Raw genomic sequence first — 24,585 nt, 5'->3', positions numbered from 1 at the left:
CGATCTACTATGGCCTGGAAGCATAAAAGACTAGCTACTTGAACTTTAAGAGATCTAACTGCCAAGACCTTCTCCAACCCTTCCTGCAGGAACAAGAGAACCTTAGGAATGGAAGCCCAGAAAGAATCCAACTGCTTATCCTTGCGCCAAAGCTGAAAAACATTCCACACTTTAGCTTAAACCACCACTCTCGCTGGGTTTCTAAACTGAGGAGAGTCAATATCACCATCTCTGAATATCCTTTCTGCACTAAGGTTGCACGCTTAATAATCAAGATGCAAGACCAAAGCATTTCAGATTGTCTAATGCTATGGGCCCCTGTGACAGAATGCCCTGATGCAGCAGTAGTCTGAGACAGCTGTCCCGTTGCAAATGGACCAGATCTGCATACCATGAACAATGCAGCCAATCCAGAGCTACAAGGAATACTAATCCCCAATGGATTGCTATTCTGCAAATGACTCTACCCATCATCTGCCATGGTGGAAACACATATAGCAGTTCTCTTGCTGGCAAAGGGGCTGCATGAGAGCATCCATTCTGATGCTGCCTGACTCAAATCTTTGACTAAAAAACAGAGGGACTTTCTTGTTGCCTGTCGAAACCATGAGATTGAACGTCTGGCATCCCCAGCATTTCACAATGCAGTTGAATGCCCATTCCCCGCTGCTGAGGTTGTCAACTTAGACATTGTCTACTTCCTCTGTGTGCGCCGCCATTATCACCTGCAGGTGGACTTCTGCCCACCGAAACAATTGGGCTTCCAGCTTCAGAGAAGAATCCTTGGTCCTCCTTTGCATGTTGACACATGCCACTGCTATAGCATTGTCTGAGAATACTTTGACTGCTTTGCCTTTAAGTTCTGTTCGAGAAAAGTGGAGAGGTATCTGAATGTCTCTCAACTCCAGTCTGTTGATGTTCTCTGCGATGACAGCTATCGGCCTTGCACTGGGTGACCCTCGCAATGACCACCTCAGCCACAGAGATTTGCATCTGTCGTTAGTATTATCCACAACTATATGGAGAGGAAGGCCTCTGGATAACGACTCCAGTTGGAGCCAGCACTTTTAATGCAGTAGTGCCTCCACTGTCGAGGCCTATACAGTACAAAAAAAAAATCCCTTCGTAAATGACAGCAGATAAAGACCTGAATGGTCCAGTCAGTCTGCCCAAAAAGATGATTCAATTTAAGCATTATAAAAATTCATGCGTAAATTGAATCGTCTTTTTGTTTTATATATTACCGGGTGCTGATACCTTGGGTTTCAACTATTGGGGCTGCTATCAAAGTTCACTCCAGCCCATCCAAATCATCACATCATTTGTGGGATACAGACTGTAAAAGTCCATCCAGCACATTCATGTTATAAATTACCGGAGTTTCCATCAAAACCCTCCCCAGCCCATCCTAAACCAAATAGCCATATGCAGGGCACAGACTGTGCAAGTCTGCCTTGTTCTTAAATTAATGCCATTCGTTTTCTAATTAGAGATCTACTGTGCATATCCCATGCTTTTTTGAATTCAGACACCATTTTCCTCTCCACCACTACTCTCGGGAGGACATTAAATACTAATCACCCTCTCCTTGAAAAAGGATTTCTTAACATTACTAGCAACCTCATTTTGTGTGCACAGGAAACTCATAGTATAGGGAGTCAAACAGTTATCTTCTATTTTCAAGTTGCCTTGTATGCAACGTTTTTTAATTTTTGTTAAAAGACAAGGGGGGGTAACGATTGGCTAAGCAGTTCAGGATTTTGTGAACTCAGAGGCCATTTACTGATGGAGATGGGGTTAGTATAAGAGTACAACTTCTCTATCAGTAGTTTGTTGTCTTAAGGCCTCCAAAGAAAGAGACATCAAATTGCAAGGTCAAACGCTATAAGTTTGGGATATATTTCCAGCAAGGTTTTAATTCACTGCTCTAATGATGAGAGGGGGGGAGGTGGCTATAGGAGGGGGGAAGAAAAAAAATTAAAATCATTTGAGTGTAAACAGATTTGATTCTTTTGCTGAGTATAACCTCTTTGTTAAATACAAATGGTTGAAACTGTTCTATTACATATTCTACTGTGAGTTTGTACAAGTCACTTCATTTAATAAAAATGTTCTTCCATAAATAAGTTTTATATTCCTATTGGCTAGCTATCCTCAGTGAATCAAAAATTATGAAACTCATGAGAAGTCTTCTCCTCCTGAAACAGAAAAACAAGAAACACAATCATAAAAAAATTAACACTCAATTATAGGTGAAGTAAAAGAGGTTATTAGAGCCAAGAAAACATCCTTTAAAGAATGGAAAAAGGACCCGAATGAAGAAAATAAGAAGAAACACAAGCACTGGCAAGTTAGATTGAAAGCATTGATAAAGACAGCTAAGAAAGAATATGAAGAGAAACTTACAAAAGAGGCAAAAACTAATAGCAATTTTTTTAGGTACATCAGAAGCAGAAAACCTGTGAGGGAATATGTGGGACCATTGGATGATCAAGGAGCAAAAGGGACGCTCAGGGAGGATAAGGCCAAGCAGAGAGACTGAATGAATGCTTCAGTCTTTACGGAAGAAAATGTAAGAGATCTACCTAAATCAGAAATGGTTTTCAAGGGTGATGTTGCGGAGGAACTGAAAGAAATCTCGGTGAATCTGGAGGATGTACAAAGCCAAATTGACAAGTTAAAAAGTGATAAATCGCCAGGACCAGATGGTATACATCCCAGGGTACTAAAAGAACTCAAACATGAAATTGCTAACCTGCTGTCAGTGATCTGTAACCTGTCGCTAAAGTCGTCTGTAGTACTTGAAGATTGGAGGGTGGCCAATGTTATACAGATTTTTTTTTTTTTTAAGGGCTCCAGGGGAGATCGGGGAAATTACAGACCGGTAAGCCTCACTTCAGTGCCAGGCAAAATGGTGGAAACAATTATAAAAAATAAAATTGTGGAACACATAGACAAACATGGGAAAAATGGGAAACTCACCACTAGGGGTGACAAACTTGAAAGAGACCTGGGAGTGATGGTAGACACAACCTTGAAGGCGTCGGCACAATGTGTGGCAGCCTCAAAGAAAGCAAACAAAATGTTGGGTATCATTAAGAAAGGTATCACGACCAGGACGAAGGAAGTCATCCTGCCACTGTATTGTGCAATGGTGCGTCCGCACCTAGAGTACTGTGTCCAGTACTGGTCGCCGTACCTCAAGAAGGACATGGCGGTACTTGAGAGAGTCCAGAGAAGAGCAACTAAGCTAATAAAGGGTATGGAGGACCTCTCATATACTGACAGACTGAAAAGGCTGGGGCTTTTCTCCCTGGAAAAGCGGAGACTTAGAGGGGACATGATAGAAACCTTCAAAATCATGAAGGGTGTAGAAAAAGTAGATAGGGACAGATTTTTCAAATTATGGGGAACTACAAGTACAAGGGGGCACTCGGAGAAATTGAAAGGGGATAGGTTTAGAACAAACGCCAGGAAGTTCTTTTTCACACAGAGGGTGAACGCGCTACCAGAAGAATTGATAAGCAGGAGCACGCTACAGGGCTTCAAAGAAGGTTTGGATAGGTACCTAGAGGACAAAGGGATTGAGGGGTACAGATAGGAGTAGAGGTAGGTTATAAGGATAGGATTAGAGGATTAGAGGTAAGTTACAAAATTAGTCTGGGACCACTGTTCGGGCGATAGACCTGATGGGCCGCCACGTGAGCGGACCGCTGGGCAAGATGGACCTCTGGTCTGTCCCAGCGGAGGCACCTTCTTATGTTCTTATGAGATGGAGTCAGCATGGGTTCAGCCAAGGGAGCTCTTGCCTCACTAATTTGCTTGACTTCTTTGAAGGTGTGAATAAATATGTGGATAAAGGTGAGCCGGTTGATATAGTGTACCTAGATTTTCAGAAAGCTTTTGATAAAAGTTCCTCACGAGAGGCTCCTGAAAAAATTAAAGTGTCATGGGTAGGTGGCAAAGTTCAGTTGTGGATTAGGAATTGGTTATCGGATAGAAAACAGAGGGTAGGGTTAAATGGACATTTTTCTCAATGAAGGAGAGTAAACAGTGGAGTGCCGCAGGGGTCTGTACTGGGACTGGTGCTATTTAACTTATTTATAAATGATCTGGAAATTGAACGATGAGTGAGGTGATCAAATTTGCAGATGGCATGTGGATTGTGAAAAATTGCAGGTAGACCTTAGGAAATTGGAAGACTGGGCATCCAAAATGGCAGATGAAATTTAATGTGGACAAATGCAAAGTGATGCACACTGGGAAGAATAACCCAAACAACATTTACCGGATGCTAGGATCAACCTTGGGGACTAGCACCCAAGAAAAGAATCTGGGTATCACTGTAGACAATACGATGAAACCTTCCACCCAATGTGTGGCGGCAGCCAAAAAAGCAAACATGATGCTAGGAATTATTTTTTAAAAGGGATGGCAAACAAGACTAAGAATGTTATAATGCCCCTATATCGCTCATCTCGAGTAATGTGTCCAGTTATGGTCTCCTTAACTCAAGAAAGATATAGCGGCACTAGAAAAGGTTTAAAGAAAAGCAACCAAGATGATAAAGGGGATGGAACTCCTCTTGTATGAGGAAAGACTAAAAAGGTTAGGGCTCTTCAGCTTGGAAAAGAGATTGCTGAGGGGAGATATGATTGAAGTCTACAAAATCCTGAGTGGAGTAGAACGGGTACAAGTGTATCGATTTTTCACTCCATCAAAAATTACAAAGAACAAGGTGACACTAAGTTAGACGGAAATACTTTAAAAAAAAAATCTTTATTCATTTTCAATTCGTACAACAAGTAAGCACAGTTACTTACCGTAACAGGTGTTATCCAGGGACAGCAGGCAGATATTCTTGACTGATGGGTGACGGCACCGACGGAGCCCCGGTACGGACAATTTTAGAGTGATTGCACTCTAAGAACTTAGAAAGTTCTGGTAGGCCGCACCGCGCATGCGCGAGTGCCTTCCCGCCCGACAGAGGCGCGCGGTCCCCAGTTATGATAAGCCAGCTAAGAAGCCAACCCGGGGAGGAGGGAGGGACACAAGAATATCTGCCTGCTGTCCCTGGATAACACCTGTTACGGTAAGTAACTGTGCTTTATCCCAGGACAAGCAGGCAGCTATTCTTGACTGATGGGTGACCTCCAAGCTAACAAAAAGAGGGATGGAGGGAAGGTTGGCCATTAGGAAAACAAATTTTGCAAAACAGATTGGCCGAAGTGTCCATCCCGTCTGGAAAATGTGTCCAGACAATAATGAGATGTAAAAGTATGAACTGAGGACCAAGTGGCAGCTTTGCAGATTTCCTCAATGGGCGTGGACCGGAGGAAAGCTACAGATGCTGCCATAGCTCGGACTTTATGGGCTGTGACAGAACCTTCCAGTGTCAGTCCGGTCTGAGCACAACAGAATGAAATGCACGCTGCCAGCCAATTAGACAACGTACGTTTAGAAACAGGACGTCCCAATTTATTTGGATCAAAGGACAGAAAGAGTTGAGGGAACGATCTGTGCGGCTTAGTACGGTCTAAATAGTAAGCCAGAGCCCTCTTACAGTCCAAAGTATGTAAAGCCTGTTCACCAGAATGAGAGTGAGGTTTTGGAAAAAAGACAGGCAGAACAATGGATTGGTTGAGATGGAATTCAGAGACAACCTTCGGGAGAAACTTTGGATGAGTACGCAGAACCACCTTGTCATGGTGAAAGACCGTAAAAGGTGGATCCGACACTAGTGCATGGAGCTCACTGACCCTCCTGGCAGAGGTAAGAGCAATAAGAAAAAGCACCTTCCAAGTGAGAAACTTGAAAGAAGCAGTAGCCAAGGGTTCAAATGGAGGCTTCATTAAAGCGGAAAGAACTACATTAAGATCCCAGATAACAGGAGGGGCTTTAAGAGGTGGTTTCACATTAAAAAGACCCCGCATGAACCTGGACACTAAGGGATGAGCTGAGAGGAGTTTTCCATGGATTGGCTCATGAAAAGCTGCTATAGCACTAAGATGGACTCTGATTGAAGTGGACTTGAGGCCAGAGTCTGATAAAGAAAGGAGATAATCCAACAATGTCTCCACTGCAAGGGAAGTGGGATCATAATGATGAAGAAGACACCATGAAGAAAACCGTGTCCACTTCTGATGGTAACATTGAAGAGTGGCCGGTTTCCTGGAGGCATCCAGAATTGAACGAACAGGCTGAGACAAGAGTGTATCATGAGAAGTCAGCCCGAGAGATACCAAGCTGTCAGGTGCAGAGACTGTAGGTTGGGGTGCAGAAGAGTTTCCTGATGCTGAGTAAGCAGAGAAGGATACAGAGGCAGAAGAAAAGGTTCCCTGGAACTGAGTTGAAGTAGAAGGGAGAACCAATGTTGCCTGGGCCACCTCGGAGCAATCAGAATCATGGTTGCTTGATCCCTCTTGAGCTTGAACAAGGTTCTCAACATGAGAGGCAGAGGAGGGAAAGCGTACAGGAACAGATTGGACCAATCGAGGAGAAAAGCATCCGCTGCCAGACGGTGAGGTGAGTAGAGTCTGGAGCAGAATAGGGGCAGCTGATGATTGTGAGGAGCTGCAAAGAGGTCTATCTGAGGGGTGCCCCATTGAGCGAAGATGGATTGTAGAGTTACAGGATCGATTGTCCATTCGTGAGGTTGGAGAACTCTGCTGAGCTTGTCCGCTAAGGAATTCTCCTCTCCCTGAATGTAAATAGCTTTCAGGAATAGATGGTGATTTATGGCCCAAGTCCAGATCTTTTGGGCTTCCTGGCATAAGAGGCGGGAGCCCGTCCCACCCTGTTTGTTGATGTAGTACATCGCAACTTGATTGTCTGTGCACAACAGGACAACTTGAGGAAAAAGAAGATGCTGGAAGGCCTTGAGGGCATAAAACATCGCTCTGAGTTCCAGGAAATTGATGTGACGCTTCTTTTCCTGGACAGTCCAAAGACCTTGAGTTTGGAACTCGTTCAAATGAGCTCCCCATGCATAAGGGGAGGCATCGGTGGTGATGACTAGTTGATGAGGAGGTTGATGGAACAGAAGACCTCTGGACAGATTTGAGGATACCAACCACCATTGTAGAGACTGACGAAGAGATGATGTCACAGATATGTGACGTGAGCAAGGATCCGTCGCTTGGGACCACTGGGTAGCTAGTGTCCATTGAGGAGTGCGCAGGTGAAGACGTGCAAGAGGCGTGACATGAACTGTGGAGGCCATGTGACCCAAGAGAATCATCATCTGCTTTGCTGTGATGGAACGCTGTGGAAGCACCTGCTGACATAGAGAGTGAAGCGTTTGAAGACGATTGGACGGCAGGAACGCTCTCATAAGGATTGTGTCCAAGACAGCTCCTATGAATTGAAGTCTCTGAGTGGGGATGAGATGAGATTTGGGTAGATTGATCTCGAACCCCAGAAGTTGAAGAAACCTGATGGTTTGGTTGGTGGCCAGGAGAACAGTCTGAGATGAATTGGCCTTTATCAACCAATCGTCCAGGTAAGGAAAGACCTGAAGGTGGTGAGATCGCAGGAAGGCAGCTACCACAATCAGACATTTGGTGAATACTCTCGGAGAGGAGGCAAGACCGAAGGGTAGCACCTTGTATTGGTAATGACAACGATTGATCATGAAGCGTAGGTATTGTCTGGAGGCCAGATTGACCGGTATATGAGTGTATGCTTCTTTGAGATCGAGAGAACATAGCCAGTCGCCTTGATTTAGAAGAGGATAAAGAGTGGCTAGAGAGAGCATTTTGAACTTTTCTTTGACCAAACATTTGTTGAGATCGCGGAGATCTAGAATGGGTCTGAGATCTCCTGTTTTTTTGGGGACTAAAAAGTAACGGGAGTAGAATCCCTGTCCCTTTTGATCTAGAGGAACCTCCTCTATGGCGTTCAAAAGGAGAAGGGATTGAACCTCCTGGAGAAGAAGGAAAGACTGAGTGTGCGAAGCAGACTCTTTTGGTTGACTTGGAGGAGGTAGAGTCTGAAAGTTGAGAGAGTAGCCGTGGTGGATGATGTTCAGAACCCACTGATCTGACGTGATAAGTTCCCAACGGCTTATGAAATAAGAAAGGCGTCCTCCTATAGGCTGTGGAAGTTGAGTAGGAGGGAGAAGACTGGCTATGTTCTGGAGAACCAAGTCAAAAGGATTGGGTAGACTTTTGTGCAGGAGTAGGTTTTACCTGCTGTTGTTGCTGAGGTTGTCTAGCAACTGGACGCTGTTGCCTCTGACGCCTAGGTTGTTGTGCAGTTTGAGGCAGAGGACGAGCCACAAATCTACGTTGGTAGGTTGATTGTGGACGAAAGGGCCTGGTTGGTGGAGGCTTCTTAGGTTTAAGAAGCGTGTCCCATCTGGTCTCATGAGCTGATAACTTCTGGGTAGTGGAGTCCATGGAATCTCCAAACAGCTCATCCCCTAAGCAAGGTGTATTGGCTAGCCTATCCTGGTGATTAACGTCCAGTTCTGAAACACGAAGCCAGGCTAGCCTTCGCATGGCCACTGACATGGCAGTGGCTCTGGAGGTCAGCTCGAAAGTATCATAGATAGATCTTACCATGAATTTTCGAAGCTGTAAAAGAGATGAACAAGTGTGGTGAAAAGCAGACTTTTTCCTATCAGGAAGATATTTTTCAAAAGCAGTGAGATTTTGTATTAGGTGCTTAAGATAAAAAGAGAAATGGAATGCATAATTTCCTGATCGATTTGCTAACATAGCATTTTGGTATAGCCTTTTACCAAACTTGTCCATAGATTTGCCCTCTCTGCCAGGAGGGACTGAGGCATATACACTAGCCCCTTTGGACTTTTTTAAAGTGGACTCAACTAAAAGGGACTCATGAGGTAATTGAGGCTTGTCAAACCCAGGAATAGGAATGACTTTATACAAGGAATCCAACTTTCTAGGAGCTCCAGGGATAGTTAAAGGAGATTCCAGATTCTTATAAAACGTCTCTCTCAATATATCATGGAGAGGTAGTTTAAGGTATTCCTTTGGAGGCTGGTCAAAGTCCAAGGCATCAAGGAAAGCCTTGGATTTCTTTGACTCAGCCTCCAAAGGAATGGAGAGAGAATCACACATTTCCTTCAAAAATGAAGAAAAGGAAGACACTTCTGGTTTAGAGGAGGCTCCTAAAACAGACGGTTCCTCATCACCAGAAGAGCATTCTCCCTCCGAAAGAAGAGGATCCTCCGAGTCACCCCATAAGTCAGGGTCTCGAACCTGAGAACTCCGGTCTCGAGACTCTGGAGTGGAAGGCTCTAAATGCCGGGACTTGTGAAGAGACTTCCCCGACCTGCCTGATTCGGTACCGGGAGATGCTACAGTACGCACCGGAGCCGAAGTCTGTACAGCTTGATGGTGAGCTCTCGGCTCCGGCGCCAGAATCGGCATGGAGACCGAGGAAACCGACTGTACCGGTACCGATAGAGTGGACGTCGATAAAATAGGACGGTCCACTATCGGTACCGGTGGCTCAGACCGGACTGGTACCGGTAAATTCGATGCCAGGGCTGGAGGTAGGAGGTGCTGTAGCTGTTCTTTAAGTTGTTCCTTCAGAACAGCAGCTATACGCTCCTCAAGGGAAGGCACCGGTACCGTCTTTTTCTTTAATGGTACCTGCGGTGCCGCTCTACGCTCCGAGGATGAGGACCCCGATGTCGAGGGGCTCACCTCTATTGGAGCGGAGCGCTTCCGTGGGCGCCTCGAGGTCGGCAGAATTGGACTCGCTGCCATCGAGACCGGAGGACGCTCCAACGGGGAAGGCTTCTTAGCCGGCTTACCTGGAGTCGACACCGCCGCGGTATCGCGTGGTGTCGATGATGTGGGTGCCGACTGCGCCGGTGCCGATGTCGGTGCCGGTGTAGAATCAGACATCTCGGCACCAAACAATAATTTTTGTTGAATCTCTCGATTTTTAAGAGTTCTCTTTTTTAAAGTTGCACAGCGGGTGCAGGTTGACGCTCGATGGTCGGGACCAAGACACTGGAGACACCAATTATGAGGATCAGTTAGTGAAATTGGTCGTGCACACCGCTGGCACTTTTTGAAGCCGGGTTGGGGGGGCATGAATGTAAAAACGGCTTCAGCCAAATCGAAGGCCGAGGCCTCGATGGTGGCTAAAGGCCCCGCCGGGGCAAGGCCGAAAAACAGGCAAAAAAACAAAATGTTGTTTGTTTTTTTTTTTTAAGAAAGAAAATAAAGAAAAAAGGAAAGGAAATAAGATTCCTCAAAAAGTTTACGCGAGCGGGAAGTTCACAAAAAATCCTCTCACAACAGCCGTTGAGAGAGACGCGTCTTCTTAGCTCCGCGGAAACTAAGAAACTGGGGACCGCGCGCCTCTGTCGGGCGGGAAGGCACTCGCGCATGCGCGGTGCGGCCTACCAGAACTTTCTAAGTTCTTAGAGTGCAATCACTCTAAAATTGTCCGTACCGGGGCTCCGTCGGTGCCGTCACCCATCAGTCAAGAATAGCTGCCTGCTTGTCCTGGGATAATACAAGATTATAACATATAATACATATAAATCACTTGTAAATCCTAACCAATATTATCTTAAGACGGAAATACTTTTAAAACCAATAGGAGGAATTTTTTTCCCAATATAACTTTACTTGAACTGACCCCCACAGGCTCTCTAAGCCATATGTCTTGCTGGTATAGGTGGCAAGGCTTACAGCTGAGGCACATCTACTGAAAAAATTTCAGGGAGGTGGGGGAAGGGAATCAAACCGTCAAGTGTGGCACCCCAGAGGTCAGACAGACCCCCGAAAGAGTTCCCCCCCCCCCCCAAGCTCAATCCGGCACAACAGATGGGGGACCAGAAGGCCTCCAAACAAAATCCAACAGCCCTACACTACCTCAGGGAAGACTGCACAAGCTTACCACCTCCACCTGCTGGAGACTGAGAGCAGACTGATTGTACTTGAGACTGCACAGCCATCTTGTACTACAGCCAGTCTCCACCTGCTGGTCAGTGAGCTGTGCCGGTCTGAAAAGACGCTTAAGAACAGTTTCTGGCACTAAAATAAAAAAAAAAAAAGAAAAGAAAAGAGACAAGGCTCAAAATTTTAATCGTGCTGAAGGAAAGGCATTGCGGCACAAGAAAACCCAACTTCTTTGCCCCATGGAAAACGAAGAACTGAGATACTGCGAGTCTATGTCGGCGAGAAGGCATTCGAACATGCACAGTGCAGGCAGTCAAAGCTTTTAAGTTCTTAAAGTGCCAGTGCACTTTTCACTGTCCATGCCGGGCTCCGTGGATGGTGTCACCCTACATTGATGAGGTATGAGGGGGATGGGTTTAAGCCTCTGAATTTTGAGGCTTCCTACAAAGTCCTGACAGGTGGACAGAAATAACCCACTGGTCCCGGAATAAAGTGGGATTGTACAAGAATGTCAGATAGGCGTTCACAATTACACCTGCCATAGAGGAGATGTAAGTGGTGACACCTGATGACTATTGCTAGTTGTGCACAAGCTTGCTGTTACAGAATACTAGCATAGAGCCTAGATTTTAGCACCATTTACTGAACTGCTTCTAGGTCATCAATGAAAAGTTAAAAGCAAAAAGAGGAAAAATAATTCCTAGAGAAGTGGCCTGGAATCTAGTTCTTTTCAGACACTAGAACTACAGTAGCAGGTACATCATGTTCCAGCCCCTTCCCTTCCAAGTAGCCTGTAGGAAAGAGAATGGGAGGATGCGAGTCTGAAGTAGTTCAGACAACAGCTGCTCTGCTCTCTAATTAAGCCTCTCTTCTATTGCTTATGCCTTTGAGCCATCCACCTCATCCAGTTCTACTTCCTTTTTGTCTGCAAATTAAGCTCTGGTTGGAGATGAAGAGGGCGAATATCCTACAGAAGTGGCAGCTCCCCTGAAGGTCCTTTTGTGGCTATATTATTCAGGCGCCGATGCTCAAAGCTCCAATAAAATGGTATTACAAAAAAAATTGCACCCAACATGGTACTTATCAAATGGTGCTCAGCACAATAGCATGCCAATTATATGCAAGTTATTTGTGTGGAGTAGCCCTGGTAAAAGGGAGAGGAACTGTGCCTGGCGCATGCTCAGAAGAGCATATCACTAGGCACAACTCCTCTCTTCCCCGTCCCTCTCCACGCCATCCATTTTTTTCCTGCTGCCATTGCTGTTCTTCCTCCTGCCAGCTCATCTTGATCACAGTTCCAGAGCTGCAAATAGCTGAGCCAGCAAGGGAATGCCCGATCAACTGAGCCGGCAGACTACCCGAAGCTGCCAATTGGGTTCAGGAATTTCCCTGCTGGCTCAGCTGATCGCAGCTCCAGAGCCATGATCAAGATGAGCCAGCAGGGAGAGCTGGAGCTGCCTGCTTAGCTGTGGGGGCAGAGGGTGTAGTTGTTGTGCGTGTGTTGTACGCGTGCTACCGGCAGCTCCAGAATTGTCAGAAAAACTTTTGTTAGAAATTAAGGGGTCATTTCATGTATCACATGGAAAGATCATTAGAATACTAACGTACTCCTTCGAATGCATTTGAATAGGGCTTTCAGTGGCTGCTACAAGGATCAGCAGCAGCCATGGAAAACCCTTTAAAACATTGGAAGGACAATGTCAGTGCCAGTAAGACTGCTTTAACAAGTTTGCTGGCATGGAAAACTTTTGAGCATTGAGGCCTCAGTGACTTCAGGAGCTGGGAGACAAATGTACCCATATTAAATATTGAAGTACTGCAATTGCAGTGCTTCAGAAGCGCAAATATACAGTCCCCTGCAAGTGTCCCTCAATCCAGCAGTGTACACATTTCAGTATAAATAACCAGAAATACGCATGCAGTGGTACATACCACACCTGGTGGAGGAATGCTGCTCTCCAGTGGAACTATACTGTTCTGATCCAATATAATCCCCCTTCTATCCAGCACACTGTGGGCAAAAGGACCAAAGGACACATTATACACACAACTTAACCCTTCCTCAGCCACCAAACAATGGAAGCCAAGAGATTAGTTCCTCTGACAAAGTTGACTTTTTTATGTTCAATTCTAGTCCACGATTTTACACTGCAGACAAATTTCAAATTTCGTTTTTATTTGATATACCACATCATAGGCAATACCAACTGAGCGGTTTACAATAATAAAATCAAGAAATTAGAAAATAACTATACTTCTCCCTCCGTATTCACGGTTTCAGCATTCACGATTTCGATTATTCATGGTTTTTAGCTTGCTGGCTCCTCCTCCCAAATTACATTGGCTTGCATAGAGAAATCGCTGATTCCAAGCGTTTACAGAGAAAATCACCGATTCCCAGCACTTTCTTCACCGTGTTTTGTCTCTCTTCAGGTACAGGCCAGGTCTCCTGCCATGTTATTTGCGGTTTCACCGTATTCACGATGGTTTTTAATAGAAAACAGCGAACAACATATGAAAAAGTTATTTGCGGTTTTTCTGTATTTGTGGTTCTGTTAATACCCTATCACAGCGAATATGGAGGGAGAAGTGTAAATGTTAATAGGAAAGTGATATAATGGAGAAAAAATGCAGAAAGAAAATGTATAAAGGAGTATAGAAAGGGTACTCTCCAGGGAATTCTGTATAATTTTGCCATTTTTAGTACATAATTCCCCTGGGGTTTAAAATGTCAAGTGGCTGAAAAAAGAACAGGAGAAGCCTAGAGTAATGCAGCATCTAACACAGGTAAGGAGTGCAAGACCTGTTTCGTCTTTCACCTCAGCTCAAGTAAAGCTAAAATAGCTCAGTCTAAGTCAGTGGTAGGCAATTCCAATCCTCGAGAGCCAGAGCCAGGTCAGGTTTTCAGGATATCCACAATAAATATACATGAGATAGATTTGCATCTCAAGGAGGCAGTGCATGCAAATCCATCTCATACATATTCATTGTGGATATCCTGAAAACCTGACCTGGCTCTGGCTCTCGAAGATCGGAATTGCCTACCCCTGGTCTAAGTGAACTTCAGGTGGCTATACCTGCCCATAAGAGTTGAGATGTCATAAGCCAATAAAAAAAGGATATAAAACTGCTGGAGAGGGTGCAGAGACGAGCAACGAAGCTAATAAAAGGTATAGAGAACTTGGAATACGAGGAACGACTTAAGAGACTGGGATTGTTCTCCCTTGAGAAAAGGAGACTGCAAGGGGATATGATCGAGACTTTCAAAATACTGAAAGAAATCGACAAAATAGAGCAGAAAAAAAAATTATTTACAATGTCCAATGTGACACGGACAAGAGGACATGGACTGAAGCTAAGGGGGGACAAGTCCAGGACAAATATCAGGAAGTTTTGCTTCACACAACGAGTGGTGGACATCTGGAATGCTCTCCCAGAGGAGGTTATTGCGGAATCCACCGTTCTAGGATTTAAAAGCCAACTAGATGCACATCTCCTTACGAGAGGCATAGAGGGATATGGGTGACTAAAATTACACCAGGTGTACACCTGGCAGGGCCTCCGCGTGTGTGGATCGCTGGACTTGATGGACCGAAGGTCTGATCCGGAGATGGCAGTTCTTATGTTCTAAAACAGAAAAGTGATAATTGGAAGGAGAACTTCTGCATATTGACTGTTTTGCTAGAAGAGGAACAGTACCGTGTCATGAACCACTCGGTGCCTATCTGTTCCTTTAAAAAGGCTCCGTCAGGTCTCCACGTTCTCCCCTAATTGCCCTCTGTCTTCATCACTCCTCATCCTTTTGAGCTGTACAATTTGCAATCCTATACAACAGTCCTGGTTTATTGTATTAGCCCCAATTCTTTACAATAACCTGTCCTTAGATATCAGAATAGAATTATCCTTCAAAAAGTTTAGGTCTTTTCTTAAAGCCTTCTATTTCTCCCAGGCATTCCCCCAGGATTGCTAATCACCTCCCCACACTCCTTTTCAGCTTGACCCATTCATTGCCAGTGCCCTACCCACCTGTGTTCGTTTTTCTTCTTAAAAATAAAACTCTGAACATGTGCACTATAAAAAACTTTTCATTCTGACCTCCCCCTTCCTTTATATACTATTCCTGTATTATTGACTTTTGTAAATCACTTAGATGTATTACTGATTTTGTGATATATCAAAGTGAACAACGAACTCCCTCAGCTCTTTACTGCCCTGTTTCATTATTTCTCCCTCAGCTCTTACCTGGGCTGCACAGGGCCACACAGAACTTCACAGCAATTCTTCACAAAATTCCCATGGCTGTACGGATTCTGTAAGCGGTTTTTACCCGTCCACGAGCCCTTAATCTAAGGAAGGAAGGAGGGGGAGAAAGTTAAATGAAATGTGTCTTGATCCCTGAACATTAATGTCCTGTTCCTTTCACAAGGGAAGCACCAACCCATCTCAGGTAAAGAGTTGCCTTGCCTAAACTCAAAACAAAGCTCTAGTTTGGAGCTGTATGCAGCACTTACTGTGCTATTGTTTAGAAGAGTGTTCCCTGCACCAGCTCAAGAAGATCTTACAAAAATAAACTGAAAAGGCAGAAAAAGATTTCCAAAGCATCAGGTTATAACACAGGCTGCCTGCTTTGTGTAAAATGAGTGGCTTTGGTCCAGACAAAGAAAAGAAAATGATCACAAGCTGCTCTCCTGGCTTTTCATTATAAAATACCATTATTCGTGGCTCTCTCTAAAATAAATTTTAGAATCCACATTCTGACAATCCTTACCTTATTAATGGCTGTTCTACCTCTACAGAGGGCAACTTGACTGTAAATGAGGGGCACAGCTCTTTTAGACAACGGAGGTGACTCACAACTTACTCCAAGTCTAACCATAACTTGGGAAGATGCACAAAATTCCAGCACTGTTCCAACACTGTTTTTTTCTTAGTGACCAATACGCAACAGTAAAAGCATGCAAACTATATTCACGCTATAAGTGTTGAGCAGTGGACGCTAAAGGGGGGTCAGAACTTCCTGGGGAATGCCCACAAGAGCTATATGGGAAGTACAGCTCTTATATGCATGCCCAGGGAACCCCTCCAGATCCTCTATCTACTAAAAACACATCCCTGGTAATACAGTGGCTCAACAGGAATTTCTTTAGCTTGAGGGGTCTAGCAGACCCCTCCTGACTCCCCAAGCTAAAATGAAATATCCCTGGTGATCCAGTGGTCAAACATCACCCATAAGCTGGATCCCCAGCTCAACAACTCAAACCCCCCCCCCAGACCACCCCTACATGTACCTTTTTCCATTGGGATAGGAGGGATGCCTACTGCCTCCTGTCCCAGAGCCTACCCTCTTCAAAAAGGCAGCACCCTACCTACACAGTGCATCCTGGGATGCACTGGAAGGGGCCTCAGCACCATAAAAAGGAGGGGGGGAAATTTGTACACCTGTTCCGGACATCGCACAGATCTGCTAACGAATTTGTCTTAATATCAAAAATTTTATTAGCATGGGACTTTTGAGCACTGATTTCGTGCACAGTAAAGCAGCAGCCAAAAGCCTCTGTGCATTAGACGGAGAATAATACTTCATTTAGACTGGTTAAAAACAGCCTAAATGAACAATGCCATCATGGCAGGCTTTGTGCATCTGTCTCTCAGTGCTAAGCAGCCCAGACAAGAAGTAGCCTGAACTTTATGATGACTCTACTCACAGGGAGAGCAGGAGAGATCTAGAATTAGGACTTCTAACTGCTAAACAAAGAAAAAGAAATCAACTACTTATAGCAGAGTAATTCAATCCATACTGCTTACCAGGGTGTCCTATGGGGGATACAGAGGGATATGGACTCGTATGCAAATGAGCCCTGCAAAAGTCTGTACAAGTGAAAAGTGGAGCCGTATGCAAATACAGCCAGTTACTCATTGGAAGGGTTGACCCTGCTACCTGCTCCAGCAAGAAAGGAGTGGTATAAAATATTGTCATACCAGCCCTCACCAATATGAGAAATGCTTGTTTCAGCAGTGCTGGGCCATAGCATAACTGCAAAAAAGTTTAGTGGTAAGTGGCTCAGATGAAAGAAAAAAAACACTGCCTGTAAACAAACATACTATAGTATAGATCAGTGTTTCTCAAATCTTTTCAAGCCAAGTACCTCCCTAAGCCTAACAAATACCACCCAAGCTTCGCCAAAACTCCAAACCTGGCTCCACCCCCATAATAATAGTACTAATTATAATGCAATTTCTTCCATCCATTTTTCATTTACACACAATATAATCTTATTAATACATAATGGTAACCACAAAATTTTTTAAAAATACCCAACCATAAAGCATACTGTATGCAGAGAAAATGTTAATCATTTATATTCGGGGGGTTTTCAAAGAGGGCAAGGCAGATGACTTTAAAATATGCAATAGCACCTCAGTAGTTATAGAAAAAGAGACAAATACTGTATAGGGCAAAATATAGACAGCAGATGTAAATTCTCAAAACTGACACATTTTGATCACTAAATTGAAAATAAAATCATTTTTCCTACCTTTGTTGTCTAATGATTTCATGAGTCTCTGGTTGCACTTCCTTCTGACTGTGCATCCAATATTTATTTATTTCTGCCTTCTGCATGCTTCCTCTCCAGACCTCATTCTATTCCCCAACCAACATCTCTCTCTGTCCCTCCATGAGTCCAATTTTTTCTTCCTGTCTCTCTGCCTGCCCCCCCCCACCCCCCTCCCGCTGAAGCTATCACCGCCGATTTCTCCCTGCCTCCTGCCCCACCCCCGAAGCCGAGCCTGCCACCCAACACACTCCATTCCCCCTAACGTTTTCTTCCTTTCTCCCTCCCTGCCCCCCCCCCATTGAAGCTGTCACCACCGATTCCTCTCTGCTCTAACCTCCGAAGTTGAACCTGCCACCCGACAAACTCCATTCCCACCACCGCAACAACAGGGACAGGCCAGGCGCGTGCAGCGACTTAATGTGGCCAGCTCACAGGCCTTCCCCCGATGTCAATTCTGACATCGGAGAGAAGGCTCAGAGCCAGCCAGGCAGCGATTGGCTAGCCAGGAACCTTCCTTCTCGCCAATGTCAGAATTGATGTCAGGGGAAGGCCTTTGGGCTGGCCGAGTGCAATTGCTGCACGCGTCTGACCTGTCCCTGTTGTGGCGGCAGGGGTGTGTGTGGGAATGGAGCATGTCGGGTGGCAGGGTCGGCTTTGGGAGAAGGGCAGGGAGGAATCGGCGGTGGTTTCATGAGGAGGGGCAGGCAGGGAGAGATCCCAGGAGCATACCCCCTGAGGTACAGCATAGGGAGGTTGAGAAACACTGGTGTAGATCACTGTTCCCTATGTACTTCATTTACATTTGTAGATCACATTAGTCCTACTGGTTGGCACTGTTAGACATTCACAGTAATATACAGATATTTACTATCTAATGTCTCTGCCCCACCAAGTTTACAGCCTAATAAATTCTATTGCAAATGCTGAACATATACACACTATATAGACTGGCAGGGCTCCTTGGAGCTTGCAAGCTAATAATAAATAAATAAAAAGTCTTGAGTAAGATGGCAGGATTAAGAGTGAATATTTAAAAAAGGTGAGATGGGATTAAAAGTATACATGATCAAATCTGGAGTATCATCAGCTTTGATGTTTGGGATTTAGAAAATTGTTGCAAGAAAACTGGCCTCAATAACAGCCTATCCCTGTTTCTTTCTGATTTCCTAATATCCTATACACCACTTCAGTCTCATCATTCCTCCCAGGAAAAAGGAGTTAAGCTCTATAGTAGGATGGAACAGTTATCAACTGCCCTGTATTTAAGCACATCCTAGCTACAGCATGTTTCAAAAAGTGAGCAATTAGATAAGGTTCAGCTGAGGACAAGGACCATTTTAATTGGTTAAACCTGCAAGAAAAAATAATTCTGACTATTCTGCAGAATCTGTAAAACAAAATCTGGCACTGTGATGAGTGGGATTATATAATAGAGCCATGAGTTAAAAAAAAAAAAAGCTGGAAAAGAACAGGAGAGGAGGGGCAAAAGGGAGACAGGGGAAAGCAGCATTTGCAGAAAAATTCCTACAAAATATGAAAACTGTCAGATTCTAAAGAACAAAACAGCCAAAGGCAATTTACATTATTTAAGACAGATAACATTATTTCTCTTAACTCCAGACAATAAGGGCTAGATTCATTAAGCAAACCGAACGTGTACCGATCGGTGTGCAACCCCTTTGTGACCCAATTTCCCTCTGACCCGATTCACTAACCTCTGTCCCGATCATCCTCTGATCCGTGCATGCAAATGAGGGGGGAATGGCATTGAAATGTAGACAGGCAGCGATTCACTAACGAAAACCCTGCAACACCAACTGGGCTGGCCGATCATAAACAAGCGACTGCTGGGGACCAGTCGTTCACTGCTTTCTGACTGCCATCTCCTGCTCTCTGCCTGCTGTTTATCCTGACTTTCCAGCTTTCTGCCCCCGACTTTCCTTCTCTCTGCCACGATTTACTCCTGCCGGCCTGCTTTGATCTGACTCTCTACCAATTTGCTCCTGCCGGCCTGCTCTGCCCTGAATCTCCTGCGTGCTCTCTGCCCCCGACTCTCCTGCTCTCTGCCCCAAGCGCTGCCTTGGCCTTCCCCTGCAGTGCGAGCCCGTAGTTTTAACCCACGGGTTTAAAGCATGTTAAAACCACAGGCTCGTTGGACTAAGTTAATAAAAAAAAGTTGCTGCTCTTTGACACATTCGCAGACCATCTACAGATGGTCTGCGCATGCATCGGGATTGCTACAGAGCGATCCGGGCGCTCGGTTGGGGGCGCGATTCCGATTGCCCTAATTTACATGAGGGCAATTCGTGAATCAGACCCCCAGACACAGAACGGATCCGATCCGTGCCCTTAGTGAATCTAGCCCTTAACTTGGTAAAGGGTAAAAATTTTCAAAAAGTGGCTTAATAGGGGCAGGCACTGCCTTGTGAAGGACTCCAATTCAATGTCCCAAGTCAGGTCTTCCGCTTCCTAAACTGGATGGAGATACTAAAAGGCCAGGGGGAGGAGGTCATAATCATTACTTAAAAAGGATGACACCAGGTGGTGAAATTTGGGGCATATGAATGCAGGCTTCCAGACAGACAGTCACATCAGTGAATAAGTATTTAGGAATCTAGAGGATACATCTCTGGGTTGTTAAAGGTTCATAGCAACACATTCTAATCCTGTTTGCATTTCAGCTGGAAGTATAGAGGAGGAAACAAGTCAATTTTAAAAACCTAATTGTGGATTAATAAGTCTTATTTAAATGAAGACAGGAACTATTTTAAGTGAGCACATCAGCAAGAGATCAGATGTTTGCCCCACAAACAATGTAATGCAAGAATTGGGGTGAGCGAGTAAGCCTGTTGGCAAGACAAAATCTTTCCTCTACCCTCTACCTTTCCTCTACCCTGTTAAGAGTGTTAATGCACTTAACAGATTCAGATTTTAAACCCAATTAGGGCTAGCATAAACCTATACAAAACCAAAGTGGCAATTAGAGAATGGCACAGGGACAATTTTTTCCCTGTCCCCACAGGAACTCAATTTCCCTGTCCCGACCCTGTGAATTTTGTCGCTGTCCCTGTCCCATTCCTGTAAGCTCTGGCTTTACAATCATAAATGTTTGAGACTTGTGCAGATGAGGACAAAGCTTGCATGAATGGGGCGGGGACAGGAAAAGAACTCGCCGGGATGGGAACATGAGTTTCTGCGGGGATGGGGAAAAAAATCTATCCCCCTGTCATTCTCTAGTGGTAATCAAAAACTGACAAGTCTAGCTATCTAGGACAAATTGAAGTAATCACACACTGATAGGGTTCCTGAAGCCTGATAACCCTGAAGATGCATGTATCACAGAGGAACACAGGGATGCTGACAGAGGAACTTACATCTTCATTGGTAGTCTGGTTCATTGACACTAGGAAAGTATGAAATCCAGTTAGGCCCACAACAGACCAGAGTGTGAAGAAGCAAATGAAGACCTCCAGCACCGTAAAACATTGGTTAAGGAATTAAAATCTCAACATTTGCCAGTCTTAAAGCACTACAATCAGACAATAGATTGAGGTGCACATCTACAGTACAGCAGGATCCTACAGCACTCAACATACAGCAAAATTTATTTATTTTTACATTTACCATATTGCTGCAACCATACACGAAAGATCTAAATAATTTAAAGTCTAAAATTGTGTAGATATCGTTCTTTCCTATCATTCACAAAAGACAAATGTATTCCTGGTCAAGTTATATGATTCAGCAAACCCCAAATAAGCCAAACTCGCGGCCCAGGGACCACATGCGGCACGCCAGGTACTATTTTGAGGCCCTCGGTATGTTTTTATCATAATCACAAAAGTAAAATAAAACAGTTTCTTGATCATATGTCTCTTTAGATATAAATTAGAATATTATTATTAAGACTTAGCCAAAAGGAAAGAGTTATAAAACTATAAAGAGTTTTACCTCATGCAAAACTGGAATTTCTTTAATAAGACATTAACTATTTTTTCTGAGGCCCTCCAAGTGCCTACAAATCCAAAATGTGGCCCTGCAAAGGGTTTGAGTTTGAGATCACTGATCTACACAGTACAAAGTTAACACACCTTTTCTGAAAATTTTAATGTATTAAGTACTATTTGCAGCTATTTTTAGACATAAAATAAAGAAAACAGTGAGTATGACAAGTGCATCAGTACTTTAATACTTCATTTGGCAGAAACAGCTTACAAATGTTTCTTGAAGCCAGTAGAGTTTACTTTTGCTTTTTGGAATTTTTTTGTATGCTCATAGAAAAACCACAAAGTTATGGAAAAATAAAGACCATGCAACCTAGCCAGTCTGCCAATCCACAGTAACTAAAGCTCTCTCTCTCCCTTAGAAATTCTCTGTGCTTGCCCCATGTTTCTTGAACTCAAATACATGCCTCAATTCCATCACCTCCACCAGGAAGATGTTCCATGCATCTATCCCCTTTTCTATAAGCAAATATTTTCTTACATTTCTCTAAGTCTACCCACTGTCACCCTCATTTCAACTGAAAGAGGCCTACCTCCTGTGCATTTGTGTCAGAGGTATTTAAAGGTTTCATATCACTCCCTTGTGCCTTTCTTCCAAAGCATACAATTCTAGATCTTTAAGTCTGTCCCCATATGCTTTATAATGAAAATCGACCATTTTAGCAACCTCCCTCTGGACCGATTCCATCTTTTTTATATCTTTTTGAAGGAATAGTCTCCAGAGCTGAACACAGTACTCTAAATAAGGTTTCACTTGAGACATTCAAAAGCACTATCATCTCCTTTTTCCTGCTGGCTAGTCCTCTCCATATACATTTAAGTATCATTCTAGCTTTTGCCATCATCTTACCTACCTATTTGGTCAACTTAGGATCCAATACCAGAACCTGCTCTTCTTCCATACTCATAAGAATATCACTCTACTGTATATACTATAAATCACTCCCTTTGATTTTTGCAGCCCAAATGCAAAAGACTGGATATTTTTGGCATTAAATCTTAACTGCCACACTCTAGACCAGGGGTATCTAACCTCAGTCCCAGTATTTCCACAATGAATATGCATGAGATCTATTTTCATACAGCCAAAGCAGTGCATGCAAATAAATCTCATGCATATTCATTGGAGAAATTCTGAAAATGCAACTGGTTGCAGCCCTTGAGGACCAAGGTTTGAACATTCCTTAAGCTTCACTAGATCCCCAATATTTTTGACACCTAGGTCTCTTCTGTCGCCTTTTTGGAAGCACCAATTTTTACAGGGTTTTTTTTTTTCTTGATGGCCTTTCTGCAGCAATCCGGCCCACCTAACTGTTTTATGTGGCCCACAGTGACTGTGCCACAGCATAGGGCCGGTGTTACAGGGAGCAAACAGGGCAGTTGCCCTGGGCTCAGAGGCTCTGGGAGGCACCTAGTGGGTTGGCATGTCTACCCCCTTCTATCGGTGCCAGTCCAACATCTTCTTCTCTTGGTCTTGCAGCACATCCATTTTTGTTACAGGGGAGCTGCCATCCCTGGCATCGATTCACAACCGCTACTTGCAGCCTCTCTCTGTACTTTCCTTTTGCCACAGTTCATTCAGGTGGAAACAGAAGTTGTGTCATTGGGGACTGACCGCGGCAGAAGGAAAGCACAGAAATGGGTCGCATGCAGCAGTTGAGAATTGCTGCCGAGGCTAGCAGTCCTTACAACAAAAATGGATGTGTCTGTAAGACTGAAGGTAAGGACAACATTGGACCGGCATGGATAGAAAGAGGAGGAAATGCCAGGCCAGGAAGCCCCCCTGGACCAGCTTCTTAAATAGGAGGCTGGGGTGGGAGAGAGGGGAAGGGGAAGAACTTATGACACCGGAAACAGAAGGGAGAGGGAGAAAGATAGTGGGCAAAGGTGCAGAGCAGGGATGGAAGGGGAGGCAGGAAGAAAGATAGTGGGCAAAGGTGCAGAGCAGGATGGAAGGGGAGGCAGGAAGAAAGATATGATAGACCACAGGAAGGGGGAAGGAAAGGAGGGAAATGGACCACAGGAAGGGGGAGAGGAGGGAAGAGAAGATGGTGAGAAATATGCCAGATTGCAGGAAGGAGAAGAGTGTGGGGGAGGCTGGGGTGAGAGAGAGGGGAAGGGGAAGAACTTATGACGCTGGAAACAGAAGGGAGAGAAAGATAGTGGGCAAAGGTGCAGAGCAGGGATGGAAGGGGAGGAGGAGAGATATAATAGACTGTGAGGAGAGGAGAGAGATAGGCAATGGGAAGAGAGGAAGGGAAGGAGAGAAGGGGAAGAGAGTGATACGAGATCAAGGGAAGGAGGAATGGAAGGAGATGTCAGACCACAGGAATGGGGAGGAAAGGAAGAGAGAAAAATGCCACACCACAGTAGGGGGAAGGAAAGGATAGAGTTGCCAAACTGTGGGAAGCAAATAAAAAAATATGCCAGACCATAGGAAGGGGGAAAACAGAGATGTCAGAACACAGGAGGGGGAGAGAGTGAGGAGTTGGTAGACAGGGATGGGAGGAGTGTGGAAGGGAAAAGAGATGGAAGAAATACTGTTTAGGATTCATGGGACTATGAGAAAAGGAGGAAGGAGATGGGGCACAAGTATGGAGAGGGGAAGACATGGAAAAATAGATTGAGAAAGAAGCAGAAGAATGGAAGAAAGTTGAATGTTTAAGGTTAATGCCAAAGATGAATGTAGTGGATATAGTAAAGCAACTGGTTTCAATAATAAATAAATGAATGATGAATGTAGGGCAGAAAGTGAAGGAGAGAAAATCAGCAAATGGGATAAGAAGGTCTTGGAAACAGAGTTAAGAGCACAGATAAAAGAAAGTGCAGCCAGATACTGGGAACAGATGATTAAAAATAAAAAAAAAATCAACAGACAACAAAGGTAGGAAAATGATTTTATTTTCAATTCAGTGATTGAAATGTTTTGAAAATTTACATCTGCTGTCTATATTTTGCACTGTTCAGGAAGAAATTCATTTGTTTCTATTTCTCTGGTGTTGTACAGCATGTACTAGATATGGTGTATTTAGATTTTAGCAAAACCTTTGACAGTGTTCCACACAGACGTCTAATAAATAAACTGAGTGCCCTCAGGATGGGCCCCAAAGTGACAGACTGAGTTAAGAACTGGTT

The 24,585-nt window shown here is 44.3% G+C and overlaps 1 protein-coding gene across 8 annotated transcripts in view; it reads right to left on the bottom strand.

The window, feature by feature from the left end:
• ZDHHC9 (zinc finger DHHC-type palmitoyltransferase 9) overlaps positions 1 to 24,585 on the bottom strand; it is a 93,302-nt gene that overhangs the window by 6,671 nt on the left and 62,046 nt on the right. For all 8 annotated transcript variants that reach the window (XM_033944541.1, XM_033944539.1, XM_033944544.1 and 5 more), the window contains 3 exons: positions 20,821 to 20,923; positions 15,132 to 15,235; positions 12,822 to 12,900 (listed from right to left, as the gene is read on the bottom strand). In XM_033944541.1, the coding sequence (XP_033800432.1) occupies positions 12,822 to 12,900; positions 15,132 to 15,235; positions 20,821 to 20,923 (286 nt within the window). The remainder of the gene's footprint in view (positions 1 to 12,821; positions 12,901 to 15,131; positions 15,236 to 20,820; positions 20,924 to 24,585) is intronic.

This window comes from Geotrypetes seraphini, chromosome 5 (assembly GCF_902459505.1).
Source record: "Geotrypetes seraphini chromosome 5, aGeoSer1.1, whole genome shotgun sequence".
In the NCBI taxonomy this organism is placed as follows: Eukaryota; Metazoa; Chordata; class Amphibia; order Gymnophiona; family Dermophiidae; genus Geotrypetes; species Geotrypetes seraphini.
The sequence above is the reverse complement of the archived record's forward strand: the minus strand, read 5'-3'. Positions and strand labels throughout refer to the sequence as shown.